This window comes from Syngnathus scovelli, chromosome 20 (assembly GCF_024217435.2).
Source record: "Syngnathus scovelli strain Florida chromosome 20, RoL_Ssco_1.2, whole genome shotgun sequence".
NCBI classification, from domain to species: domain Eukaryota; kingdom Metazoa; phylum Chordata; class Actinopteri; order Syngnathiformes; family Syngnathidae; genus Syngnathus; species Syngnathus scovelli.
Window position 1 is genome coordinate 10,318,224 of NC_090866.1, and position 13,568 is coordinate 10,331,791.

Sequence of the window (13,568 nt, forward strand, 5' to 3'; positions counted from 1 at the left end):
CTCCCTCATTAGAATTCACCACAAGCGTTTTTTTTTATCCCCCTCCTGACCAATCGTCCCCGTTGCATTTTAGTATGTTTACCTTGTATCGGTGAAATTAGTTTACCGTTAATTTAATTGACTTGTGTAGGTGGAGTGCTGCAGCACGGTCATAATAGTCGTCATCTTGGACGTGATGGAAATACAAGATGAAAAGAACATCGAGTGAAGCACCTCTAGGAATTCTAACTAGTTACCAATTTATGTCCAGCAATCCCTCCATATGGAATTCATGCAGGATATAAAAGAATTGTCACAATTGAATCTATTCTGTTTAGCCGACGGGCCGATCACTCGGTCGTCTCACAAACACTTGACGTTCTTTGCAATCATAGAAGGTGAAGAAGAAACAGCAACGGGAGGTGGAGGCGTGCGCATGAATAAAGATTACCTGCGAGAGATAGACAGAATGCCGTTTTTTTTTTTTCTTCTGTGTATTGGTTGAACTTATGACTCCCTGCTGACTGCCTGTTGAAGATCAACTGCAATGCAGTAATTGCACCAACAATTTACTGTTCCCCATGCACCTCTCTGGTGTAGCGCTACGCATTTAGCATCATCGCAGCGTCGCCATTGAATGCCGTCACGAATATCTCCTCCAAGCATGGAGAAGCTTTCCCTTGGAGGCTGAAAGCAGTTAAGGCTCCTCATGCTTTTTTTTTGGGGTCACCTCTTCAATATTTGCATGAGCAGTTATCCGGCGCAAATGTTAGCTAGCTTACTAGCTAGCTCGCTAGCTCTGCCTACAACCAATAATGCATCTGCGTATTGTGCTTGAGACCGCTTTGTTGTAGGGTGGATTTATTTTTTTTTTTTAAGTCTGAATGTGAAACATCTTCATATTTGTGTGTTTTCTTTAGAGCGCGTCGTTGTTGGCTGTGAGTGCAAGGACAAAAGAGAAAGGTCAGGAAGAGCGAGGGCATCCAGCGCAACATCGGTGAGTGCAATAAGAAAGTCACGCCTCCGTTTGTCAGCCTCTGTGGAAATGCCTATTAAGGAATTTCAAAATGGCTGCTGTCGGGTTCGGCGGCAGGGTCCGGAACCAATTAGTGACCTGCTTGGGTGAGCACACGGCGTTGCTCCTCGTCCCGCTCGTCATCCCGTTTCCAACGGCCCCTTTTAACCTTCGCTTTTGTCCTGGCTGGCTTATTTGCTTTTTTTGCCTCCCACCAATCAAAAGAGTCCGAGGGGGCCGACCAGCCCGCGTGCCGTTTTAATGGGATCGGGGCGAGGTTATATTTGGAGTGCGGTGGGCGAAATGGAAGCGTCCAACCGCCGGGTGACGACTGCCTGGGCTATTTTGCACCTCCAATTTGCTTGATTGCTCATTTCCACAGTCGACACTGCTGATAATATTATTACTCAAGAGTGAAGCCCGTTATATTTGGGTTCATTGTTTGCACCCTAACGTAAGATAATTTCATCATGTTTTATAAGCAGGGGCTCGGGGTACTTCCTGGCGGGAGAAAAATAATTTTTGGGGGGAAACTGCACAGCCAGATTTACTTTAATTTAAGAATTGGTTATGGCACAATATACTATTTTCACAAATACTAATATGTTTTGGTTTGTGATTCGATTGATTTTGAAAAAAAAATACGCCGCCCTCTATTGGTTGCAAGGTGTATCGCGGACGTTGACAGCAAATCAGCTTGACAGCTTCTCTTGTAAATTCTCTTGATCCGCCGCTAGAATTACCACTACTGCTCTTTTTCTTTCTTTCTTTTTCCCTCCCGCTGCGTCGCTGTCGTCATTTTGCAGAGTGGTCCGCCGTCGGCGACGTGCTGTCACAACAGCTTAATGGCAACAAACGAGATATGCGGTGCACCGAGTTGAGGGCAAGAAACATAGGTCGTACTTATTGAGTCATTGCCTTATGGCGGCTGCACCAGGCTACTTTTGAAAAATAGCTTTTGCTTCTTCACTCGGACTGGAATTGCTTCATTGGACAATGACGACAGCGGCGGTGGATAAGCTCAACTCCTCGTGGCGATCGGCGCCACCGAGGAGTGGAGAAGTGATCGATTCTGTGTCTATCTTCAAGGACAAGCTCTTAGCTTGAAAATGAAGCGCTACAGCGAAGCCAGGCAACATTTAATCTCATCTCTACGCGCCCAGGGAGGAAACAATCATAAGTACGGCGCGCTATCATTTTGACAACTTGACGCCCGCCCTGCGAATGAGAATTCCAATATGGCGACGGCGGGCATCTGTCAGGCTGAGACGAGATGATTTTTTTATTTTTTTATTATCTCCAGCCGTCAAAACAAGCAAGTAAAGTGAAATGCGTTTCAGGAAAACTTGGTATTACCTTCAAGTGCCAAACTGAAACGAAGTATTTAGTATATGTACTTATAAATACAAACTAGGGCCAGATTCTTTCTTTCTTTCCCCCATCACAAGGCTGTTGATGCCATAAGTCACCTGACTACCGAGCCGAAGGTTGAGCTCGAGACGCGTGACGTATGTCCCGCGGCTAAGTCGACAAGGAATGTCACGCCAGAAAGTAGCGTCCATAACCATGGCGAGGCCTGAAGCTCACATGACTGCCCTGTAAGAAATCACCATCACAAAGTCAAGTCATACTTTATTCGGTTTCCGGTTGTAATTAATTTGACCTCAAAATGGACTTAAATTCAATTTATTTCAATCAAAATTATATTTCTCTTTTCATCACACACTGCTTATCACCGAAGCGTTTTTTTTTTCAACTGTCAATATTATTAATATTTTGAATTATATCCAGTTTGGTGAAAACGTCAACTGTCATCCGCAGCCTATTAAGCCACGCCCTCCTAGTCTTCCCGCTCGTCACGGAGCAAAAGGTGATTGGCCCGTGTCGTCCGGAGTCAATGTAGCCCCGCCTCTTCCTCTCTATAAGGGTGATTGGCTTGGCGTTCGCACAGTGCCGCTGCAGCAGCTGCTTACGTTCTCCCCAGCTATGGACAACTTGAAGTCGGCGCTTTCTCTAGCGTCGTCGAGCTCGTATGCTCCGGAGGTGGACGTCTGAACGGATTACAAACGAGAGCTCATTTCAACAACGGAGGAGAAAGCCATTGTTTGTCGTTGTTCGACAGAACGAAGCGGAGCAACATGCCTGTTTCAACTCTTTTGCCTTTCACAACCACCCCGAGTAGGAAGTCTTCCAACCCGACCTCCTTCAGGTTGACAGAGAAATTTATACTGCTTTTGGTGTTCAGCGCCTTCATTACGCTCTGCTTCGGTGCGATTTTCTTCCTGCCCGACTCGACTAAGCTTCTCAGCGGAGTTTTCTTTCGCTCCTCTGCCGTGGAGACCAACACCCGCACCGGACTGGACGGTGGAGGAGGAGAGTCCGGCTCGGCTGCAAGCGACGAGAAGGTCCTGTCTAAAATCAAAAAGGACCACGAGAAAGCCTTGTTGGAGGCCAAGGATACTCTGCAGAAGCGCCCCGATGAAATCAAGCAAGACATTTTAAACGAGAAGGAGAAAGTTGCCAAGGAGAGTTTGGCTCAAGGTGGAAAGGTTCTCAATGATCTACCTTATGTCGAGTACCAGAGACCCCCGGGTGCCACGGGACGCGAGCCCCTGGACCACACAACAAGAGAGCGGCGGGCGAAAATCAAGGAGGTAAGGGACAGGAACTTGACGCCGAACTCCATGTAATCTTACCAGCCGTGTTGTCAGTACGTGTTGATGCCACCATCTGTTTGTTTTCATGATCGACCAGGCCTGTACAGTCCCGGTTATTTAATAACACACCACATTTGTTTCGGCTCGAAAATGACATCAAATCAAATTTGATGATCATAATTAGACCTTTTATTGACGGACCGCCTGCTGTGCATGAATGAAAGATGCAAACTTGTGCCATTGCCGAAAAGCCCCGAGAATAATAATCAATAATCCGATAGACAGAAGGGGGGGGGGGGGGGGGGCGTTTACTGTGCGATCGCCCCTTTCGCAAGCAGCCCCCCTGGGCAAAGGGAGGAATGCGTGCAGGCCGGCTCCGTTGCCCCTCGCCCTGCCTCCGGGCTGCGTGTTGCACAATATTTGTGACCAATAATGTTGTGGTGCAGAACGAGTTTGAATCAATACTCATTTAAGATTTTGCTGCCTGACGTCTTTGCTCTCACAACGCACGTTGATGTTATTATGTTTGCCATACATGTTGTAAAAAGGACATGACACGCTTCATGAGGCTTTTGTAACTTTTTCCATCTTGGTTGACACATTTTCAAGGTATGTATAATTCTGAACTGGTGTTTTTTCTTTTCATGGTCCCATTGTGGTTCCTCCCCCCATTTTGCCTTGATACATTCCAGAAAGTTATTTTTCTCAGTCCACCTCTTTCAACCTTTGGATATGCAAACAAGGCAGCGTCATACTTTCATTCTATTATTGTTACATCGTGATCATTCATCCGGCGACGGCACGAGTTTTAAAGCAGCTGCAACTCGGCTATTGAGGTCGTAAAGACGAGCGCAAATGGTCCGGCTCAGGGCAAGCTTTTTTATACCGATCAAATATTAATGACGTAAAAACAACAACATAGCTTTTGGTAAGGGAGTCCATTTTTCATTCGCTGACGGCTTGTGTGCTGCGCTCGGTTTACTGTATATGCCATTGTAAACAGTACGGACAAAAGTTTTTGGACAGCTCTAGAAATGCAACTTTCATCTTTGATACCCCCACTCTTTGCATTTTGGGAAGTGTCTTAGGCGAGAAAAACACATTTGGTTGCTCTTTGGTAAGCAAATGTTCTTTTTGTTGGAGTCGTGAGCAATTCCAATATTTTTTTCACCCAGCTTTTAAGTAGATGACTATTGATATTGCTCCCTGACGTTCTGGATCAACCCGGTTCAGAAGAGCAGCCGCCGTCGGAATAAATCGCACGTAAAGGTCGCTCGGTTGTTCTGACCGCTTGGGCTGAACGCGGCATCGGGCGCTGTCGGGGACGCGTCGTTTGACAAAAAGCATCGTCCGGGCCATGGCGGCGTCAATAAGCTTGGGTTGGCGCCATTGATTTGACACCTTTACAAAACGCCAGAGCCCTGTGGATCAAGTACAGGAAAGAAAAAAAAAACACACCCAGAGGAGAAAAAGATCAGTAAATACGACTTAACACGAGCGACGGAGTGATCTGCACAAGCAGTAAACACGCCAACCTTGCAAGCAGCTCCTTTTATTGACTTTGTACGGCTCCTGAAGGATCAAAATGGCAGCTGGCTAATTTGTACGTAATGACATGTGGCGGCCATGGCTGACTGGCTGCTGGGCCACGGAATAGTAAATATCAAATGAGTTTTGGCAATCTCTCTTAGCCAAAACCTTGGCCTTTTAGATTCTGCTAACACAGCATGTTGTTGCTAAACAAAACCAAAGGCTACTAGCGGGTAACTGTTTACTGACAATGGCGTTTCCCACGGAGGGCCGCGTCCCTGAAGGATAAACATCTGCGCCTCGTTCATGTCACCAGCCAAATGTATTTGACTCGGGGAGGCTCTCTTTCTCTCACACTCTCTAGGAAGCCAAAACTCGAAGCTGATAAACGGGGCTAATAAAGGCGTGTCCGAAGAGGTGATGTTATTTGACACCGCCAACGAGGCTTTTTATCCGTTTCTAACAACCGAGAGTCGATTCAGGTTTCAGGCTAGCTGGAAAGGAAAATAAAGACGCACCCTCAAGTCTACTCACAGTTCAGTTCCCGTATTAAAAACCACACCGGGAGTCTTGCTCTTAACTGGATCAACTTTTTTTTTAAATAGATCCAACCCTTTGCACCCAGGCCATTTAGCCACTTTGCTAACCTTTTAGAGCCTGAAATGGAATTTCTTTATCAGCCTAACCTGGCTGCATCCAAGTCCCCCCGTTTCTCTATCGACCATTGAGCTAATTGCTTCTGGCTCCCGGACCCGCTGCCGCTTCTTCACAACTGCGTGTTTACGTCAGCTCAAGTTACCGGCCATTCCCGAAAAGGCTCCGTTTAATCGTCTAATGGTTGTTGTTATAGCTGACTTGTGGCTGTACGACGCCTTTGAGTGGCTTTGCATTATTTTTTCGTATCTCACCCTATTTAAAATGTTATATTGTTGACTTTTTGCTATGTAGCCTGACTTTACTGTAATTTTTTATATATTTAGAAATAGCATTAGCAATAATTTATATCCAAGTAACACAAAACTGAGCCCAACATTATGTAGACGTGCAAAAAAAACCAAAAATCATAAAGCTACCATTTCCAGATCCTCGTTCTCGTGCGTGCCCTGGGCTCAATTAGAGATGTTTTGATGCTGGAGCATGGCAGGCGATTCCGTTCCGAACATTTCGGATGTACCGTTTTAAGTGCTCAAAAGTGTGCTATTAAATTTAAATGGCACATCAGGGCTTCGTGTCGACGTGTCTTCCCCACTCCCGCGCACAAAGCCGAGCGCCGGCCGGTCCTCGCCCGCTCGCTAAATAAAGTAGGTGCTGAGATTTATCGTCGGATTAGCCGTACGAGAGGACTCATTGAGATGGTGCGTTCGGATGCCATTTAGCTGATAGACTTTGATGCCTTCAAACGGTGGCTAATTGCAATGTCAATAACGAGACATCGATACGCTTCCTCACGTCTCCGAAAGCTCGCTTTCTCTCTTAGCCACTTGTTTTTTACAGCCAAACATAAATGACTTGACAGAAAGAGGTTGCGACGTCAAACCGAAGCTTGAAATACCAACTGGCCATCACTAACTCTCTTCAAACCCGCGTGGGAGGGGGGGAGTGGGATTCCGTGTGAACGCAAGCATGTAAAAATCCTCGAGCCGAGGTCAACATTAATGGCCGAGACCCCGTTCGCTTCCGCCTTTCCGATTAGCCGGGCGAGGAGGTGTCATTTGTCTTGTCCTCGCTGGCGGCTAACAAACGCGGCTAGCTGATTAGCATTCAAGCGGATATTGATCAAATCGCGTGTGCGGCGAACGGGGAATATATTCGCCGCACACGCTAAAGGGTTACATCGATTTAGTTCCGAGGTTAAGACTCTCGGGCTTGATGTAATTTGCCTTCTGAAGTTGGCGTGGTGCTTTCTAGAAAGGCCCAAAGTCCGAGTTGAATGTGAAAAGCCTGCTTGGGAACGGCTGCCTTGAAACCTGAAACCTTCCCGTGGCGTCTGATAGCCGTTTTACATTTTGGCACCAACAAACTTTTTGATTTGAAGCCATCGGCGCGGCTCTTTGAAGAGACGTTTTATGGCGATGCGGAAAACCGCAAAGGGATATTCAATATCCCCGTTGTCCCGACCGCACCGCGGGTCAGGGCCTGCTGATTTTTTTTTTCATTCTCCAAATCCAATTCGGTCTAATAGCGAGTGTGCGGCTGTCAATCACATAGGCAATTTATTTTTCAATCTGCCGTGTATTTGAGACCTCTGTTTTGTTTTGTTTTTATTCTAGCATTGCGAGTTAGCCTTGCATATTTTACCGCCTAAGCACCGGGCGGGGTGGCAAGCCACTAAAGCAAAAAGTTTCTTCGTTGTTTTTGTTTTTTTGGTAATTAGCCGAGTGATTTATTAGTCGAGCGCGGTTGCGCGATCAGCAAACGAGTTAGCCTTTGGCCGCGAACGGGCCGTGATGGAGAGCGTTGAAAACTTTGTGTGAGATCAGCAAGTGGGAAACGCACTCGAGGTGGAATTACAATTATTTTTCTGTTGGATAACTTCTGGCGCATCAGAGTGAATGCGGAAACGGCAAGTACGCATCTGAAGGTGTTTCATTTAACCTTTAACCCCCATCCAAAAGCAATGATGTTAATGAGTGATAATGAGTGATAATGAGCGACGCTGGCACAAACAACTTCGAGGCATTCAAGGAGCGGCTTTCCTTCGCCTCCCCGCCCAAACCAGACTTGACCCGATATGTCAGCTGCTGAGTTCGACTTGCGCCTCCTCCTTTGAAATGCGCTTTGTTTTATTTTTAAATGCATTTTTTTTCCTCCCCTTCTTTTCTCGGCGCATTGTTGTGGCACACCCGCTTACTGTAGAAGTTGAGAAGACACACCAGCTAAATTATTCAGAATTTCGGTCAAAGGAAAAAAAAAGAAGGTGATGTTAGGAATAGAGAGTAGAATAAGCTTTGATGAGTCAGTAGAAGTTAACGTAAAATACCCCAAAAAATTCCATTGGGCCAGTGTAGGTACAGTAATATCAAAAGTCTACACACCTCTAATTAAATGCCTCTTTTTTTTTAATTTATTGAGACCAAGATTAAACCGTTTTTCAGATTTTCAATCATCTCATATACAATACAAGCCTTCATTGTCTTCCCTTTTTTAGGACAAGGTGTGAATGATTAATCATGCAAAGATATTCTGTCTAAAGTGACTTTAAAACATGCGAATTACCATAATATGGCCTTTAAATTCAATTTGAATGCCAAGTCACAAATTATACAGATGCCGCCGCAATAAAAATGTGGAAATAATTTACGCCATTTTGTGGATAATACGTTGGGCAGAAAGTTGATGAATTGTTACTTTTTTTTTAAATGCGCGTCTTAATTAGTCCGGAGTGGAGCGACTGTAATTCCGTCTACCCGGAGATGTGGCATAATGATGATATTATAACTGTCGGCTCCCATAAAATAATAGACAGTGAATAAGGCGAGGTGGAGATGCGTGAAATTGAAGGTGTTTAAAAAAAAAAATCATTTAAATGGAATTGTGTTGTGAAAATGGGGACAAAGCCTTGACCGATGATGTAAGCGTATCGATCTGGTGTCGAAATAATCGGATCAGCAAACAGCGGCGGCGTTCATAAAGGGTCAGCTGACATCCGAGCCGACGTCGTTGATTTGTTCACCTTGTCAAACAAACCGTCAATTGCTGACTTTTGAGGATTTTTTTTTTCCTCACTTTTAGTTTGTGCTGTAGTTCAACTTGAAGTCTGGTTAGCTTAATGCTAATCAATTAATTAAAAAAAAAAAGCACACACTGCTTCTGGATGGCGCCCAAACATCTGCGTGGAGCATTTATCGTAACATCTTTGCGGGCAATCATTCCCGCCGGAGTTCCGCTAACTGCCAGAAGCTGTTTTTGTTTTTCTGTTTTCCCCACTGATGTATGGATTTCTTTCTTTTCACCACTTGTTCATTTCATCCCCCCACCGTCGTCTTCCTCCTCCCCAGACAGCCATCAGCTAATATCGATCAGCGTGTAAACGTGGCGGCGCAGGTATCGCTGCCGATGCCGTTATCAGCGTCATTAAACCGCAATCAGGCCATTGAATGCTTTTTGGCTCATTAGAATGTTTTGCAAAGACTTTGGTCATGTTTCACGAATGACCTCATCAGCTCAACGGTTCCACAAAATGGCCACAACCAGTAATCCAAACTTGACGACCGCTAAATGTTCATCTCGTACATGTTGTCGATGATCTCGGCGCAAATACATCTTTTATTTTCGTCCTCTTGGATCTTTTGTTTCCGCCCGCGCACACTTGGCCTTTCCACGAGTGCCCTCATCACGCTGAGCGGGTATTCATTTCGTTGCCATTAGCGCTCCGGCGTGCTCGCACCTGGCCGAGCGGCCCTTATATTTTCGCTTTTCTAAGGCTAATCATACCGAGGAGGGAGCAGCGGGAAGTCCGATTAGCATGCGGCGCCGCGTTGATTCAACTGCTTGGAAGAATTCAAAAAGGCTCCTCAAATAGTTAGCAGCAGCGAATTAGCGGCCATTTTGTGCCGGCAACTGACATTCGGTAGCACCACTTTTTGTTGAGGTTCAGTGTTTGAACCCCTTCGTTTTTTTTCCCCCTCCCACATTGAGTTATTCTGACTCCAGTCCACAGCGCCTTGTGTACTTTGATGATGCAACAGGAGGAAGATATTTTTTTTTAGATTATTTTTCTTTTAACCAGCTTGATCAAAAGGAATCTTTTAACGTGTTCGCTCAAGTCCTCAGCATGCGTCGGCTTGTGAAGGGCTTGGACGAACATGAAGATGTTTTTGCGCGTTGCGCCGATTGTTGGAACCAGAGCAGAAAAGCAGGGTCGATAGTCCTCCGACCTTTGCGCGGCGGGTTAATCATCTGCCGCGGTGGCCGTACGAGGCTGTTTGCGCTGCACAGTGGGAAATCACTCCGTACCAACTCCGGTTTCTCCTTTTCCCCGAGAGAGGGCCTCGTTAGACGTTGCGCTTGGACCAGTTAGCTCATGTTTGCTTACAAAGCGCTGGAAATGTTCCTGTTCTGGCACATGTTGAAAGACTTGACACAAAAAATCGTTTTTGAACCAGACATCCAAACGGTTTGTTTACCAGATTAGCGTCATTAGCATTCGAAAATGTAATGTGTATCCCAGCAGCCCGCACTGACCATCTGCGGTGGCTTCTTTTCTGGGGCCAGACCGGTCGTGCAACTTGGCGCTTTTGAGTTTTTTAGCCAATTAGCTTGTGTGAAATAGCAGCGGGTCCTAATATCCGCGACCGACCTGGAGAATCCTGAGCCGCTAATCCAATTAACGGCAACAGGTCGGGAAGCTGACCGCGAATCCGATAACACGCTGAAGTGTTCGGCCTCGTAACTAACTTATCGGCGCTCTCGAGTATTTCTATTTAGGTGAACCTAATGAGGTGTCTGCTGACTGTCACACTTCAGATTTCCAAAGCTAATTTGTTGACGCCTTGCGTTGCGTGGCGGCTCCGGGCCCGGAACGACCGAAGCGATCCCGAAGGAGCTCGCTGCTCTCGACCCTCCTCTCGTGCTGAGGAGCTGTAATTAGCAGCCTCGCTAGCTTTAATTAACGGGCTTGAGCTGGGAGGACGCTAACGCCGGCTGCCTAGCTGACGTGCGTGGGAGAAGACATTTGGTCCCTTAAATACATATTTAGTAAAGTAAAGACGGTTTATACGGACGCCGTCGGGCGAGCAGCTGCTTTGTCTTTCGATACAAAATAGATTATGGTCATGGAAAATGCGCACGTACAAATTGCGGTCGTATCGTGAGCGCTTGCCAATCGGGCTTGCGTTCGCAAACACTTTCTCGTGGTCACTTTGTAGCTTCATGAAATTTGAAGTGCCTCTGGTACGCGTGTCATCTGGCGATGTTATTGTCGGCGAAGCTCCCCTGAGCGCCCTCTTATCTTTGCCTGCGCAGCCACCGTGTGACAGGTGAGGAGCTAGCCGAGCTGAAAATGAGATTTTCTAAGCTGCTTGGCCGCCTCACTGACTGACTGACTCATTCGGCGACCGAGCAGGTGTCTCGCCGATAGAAGGACCCACGGGTCCGGCCGGTGTCTCGCCCCGGCCAGTTCATTAACAGCCACCGTAACAAGTTGTTTGCGAGCCGAGGAGGAGGCCGAAGGGCAGCTTCCGTCGAAGCCAGTGAGAAACATCAAATCTTGACCCCCAAAAAATCTTCCTTGGATATTACTATGCCTAATTAACATTAAAATTGCTTTTCGAGGAGTCAAAATTGCTTCTTCGCTTTTGACAGATGTCATGAAGAAGCGTGACAGAATTCTTGTACGCACCCGGAACCCGCGCCCAGCTGTCCGTCTAATCACTCCATTTTGTTTTTTGTTCCCTCTGCCAGATGATGAAACACGCGTGGGACAGCTACCGACGCTACGCCTGGGGTTCCAATGAACTTAGGCCTGTCTCCAAGCAAGGCCACTCCAGCAACCTGTTTGGTCAGTACACACACCCCACAAACCAAACACACACACACATTGTCAGGATTGATTTGGCGTCACTGGCAGCGGCAGTCTTGGCCTTTAGATTAGCTCCAATTGGCCGTCATTTGGAGCCATCCATCTATGGCCGCCGCTAAATGTCACACTTATCATATATTCATATTTGGGGGTGCTGTCAATGCCCGTCGAGCTAACGAGCGCCGCGCTAGCGTTTGATGGCGCGCGTGTGTTGTTTTTTTTTGGACGGTCAAACCGCCCATCTGTCGGCCATTTTGTCGGTCTTTGGATTTACGGGTTTTATTCGAGTGCACCTTCATACCCGTTTAAGGCCTAAACGAGGGCCACGCAAAGTTGTCCGCCGCCTCCTAAAATATTCTTTGAATATTAATAGCAGGTGTTGAGTTTGTTCAAAGCGTTTGATTCAAGCGTCGTCGGAGGTCTGATTACGCTTTTCATCCCACATTTAAACTCCTGTCACAGCGACGCGCGGTGTTTTGCGTCTTGTCATCCGCCTTCTATAAATACACTTTGAACGCGCTCAACACGCCACAAATGAGGCACAAATTTCCTTCCGACCTGCCTTTCGCACAAATAATTGGGTAGTGCTAAAAAAAAAAAAGTTTTTATTTCTATACTGTGTCTGTAAGCTGAAAGGGAAGCCAAAAAAAACAAAAACCTGAAGTGGGCTTGAAGGTTAAATGTAATTGGTCGTCGTTGTTGGTAAACAAAGCGCAGCTGGATTTCCTGTCAAAACACTCCCGGCTGTTTTTTTTTTGGTTCAAAACAAATTTAAGCCCCGTCGTAATATTTCCTACATTGTCCTGCCGTTTGTTGACGCCCCAAAGGACGTGCAAAAGACTGATGGGAGTCCTTCCTTCTACGTGTCATGCGCCCACAGGCATTTGTCCCTCTTTTTTTTTTTTTTTTTCCCCAAACCTCATTTCTTTCTCTTGCCACAGCAAACATGTCACAGTGGCTATTATTTTCTATATAAGTCGCAAAAAAAACAAACAGCGACCTCGTGTCGAGTAATCTGATGCATTTCTCATCCGCCTTAATCGCAGAGCCGCGAGGCTGCAAGGTCAAAACGTGGAATAAAGCAAACGTGGCGCCTTTAAGCCGCTCTGGACCAAATATACAACAAAATTTCAGCCGGGGAAAAGAATTAGAGGGAGAATCCAAAAGCTCCTTCTGGTGTTTTTACAGACAAAATCTTTCTTAACAGAGGATAAAAAAATATATGTCTAAGGGTACTCTTATATTTTCTGTCAACACGTGCTGCTCCACCTTTTGTGTTTAACCGTGCTTTGAGTCAAATGGCGTTTTTAGCTGTCAACATTTTAAGGCTGTACCTCTGCTTGCAGGCTAAAAAGAAATCCTCCCTCATCATTTTTTTTTTTTCCCAGAGTTTCATCCTCAGAGACACGCACACATTATCATCCATTGCAGGAGAAAACATGTTTTTCTCCCCCCCCCAACCCCCCGCGGTATTTCCAGACGAGTCGTTCACCGGCTTATGTTATTTGACATTGAGTCCGCGGCTGCAGCCTCCGCTCGGCCATTGGCGCCGTTGTGCGTCTGAAGCCCATATTCAGTGCGAGTAATTGAGATAGATGGCATAATTCCGCCGCTGCCTTCCCTCAGGTTTCCACGCCGGCGCGGAGGCTTGAACGAGATGAAGGCGGCGCGCACACACGCACATTCTAGAAAGATACCACGTTCGTATCATCGTGTACCTTTATTGTGTGCCCACATTAGCTAATTCATTAGCTTAATTAATCGACGCACAATTGAGGTCGCGTTGTTGCTTTTTCAGGGGATCGTCCGTAATAAAATAAAATAATAAATAAAACCGTATGTTTGATTTGGACACGTATCTCTTCTA

At 46.3% G+C, this 13,568-nt stretch overlaps 2 protein-coding genes across 6 annotated transcripts in view; both read left to right on the forward strand.

The window, feature by feature from the left end:
- tbc1d32 (TBC1 domain family, member 32) overlaps positions 1-3,133 on the forward strand; it is a 34,705-nt gene extending 31,572 nt beyond the window's left edge. For 3 of the 5 annotated variants that reach the window (XR_011085999.1, XR_011085998.1, XR_011086000.1), the window contains 2 exons: positions 900-976; positions 2,084-3,133. The gene's annotated coding sequence lies outside the window, so the exon portion shown is untranslated. The remainder of the gene's footprint in view (positions 1-899; positions 977-2,083) is intronic. The other 2 variants (XR_007488910.2, XR_007488911.2) reach the window with 2 other exon arrangements.
- The window catches only part of man1a1 (mannosidase, alpha, class 1A, member 1), a 29,142-nt gene continuing 18,521 nt past the window's right edge, over positions 2,948-13,568 (forward strand). The window contains exons 1-2 of the mRNA XM_049757575.2: positions 2,948-3,648; positions 11,584-11,680. Coding sequence (XP_049613532.1) covers positions 3,133-3,648; positions 11,584-11,680 — 613 coding nt within the window. The 5' untranslated portion in view covers positions 2,948-3,132. The remainder of the gene's footprint in view (positions 3,649-11,583; positions 11,681-13,568) is intronic.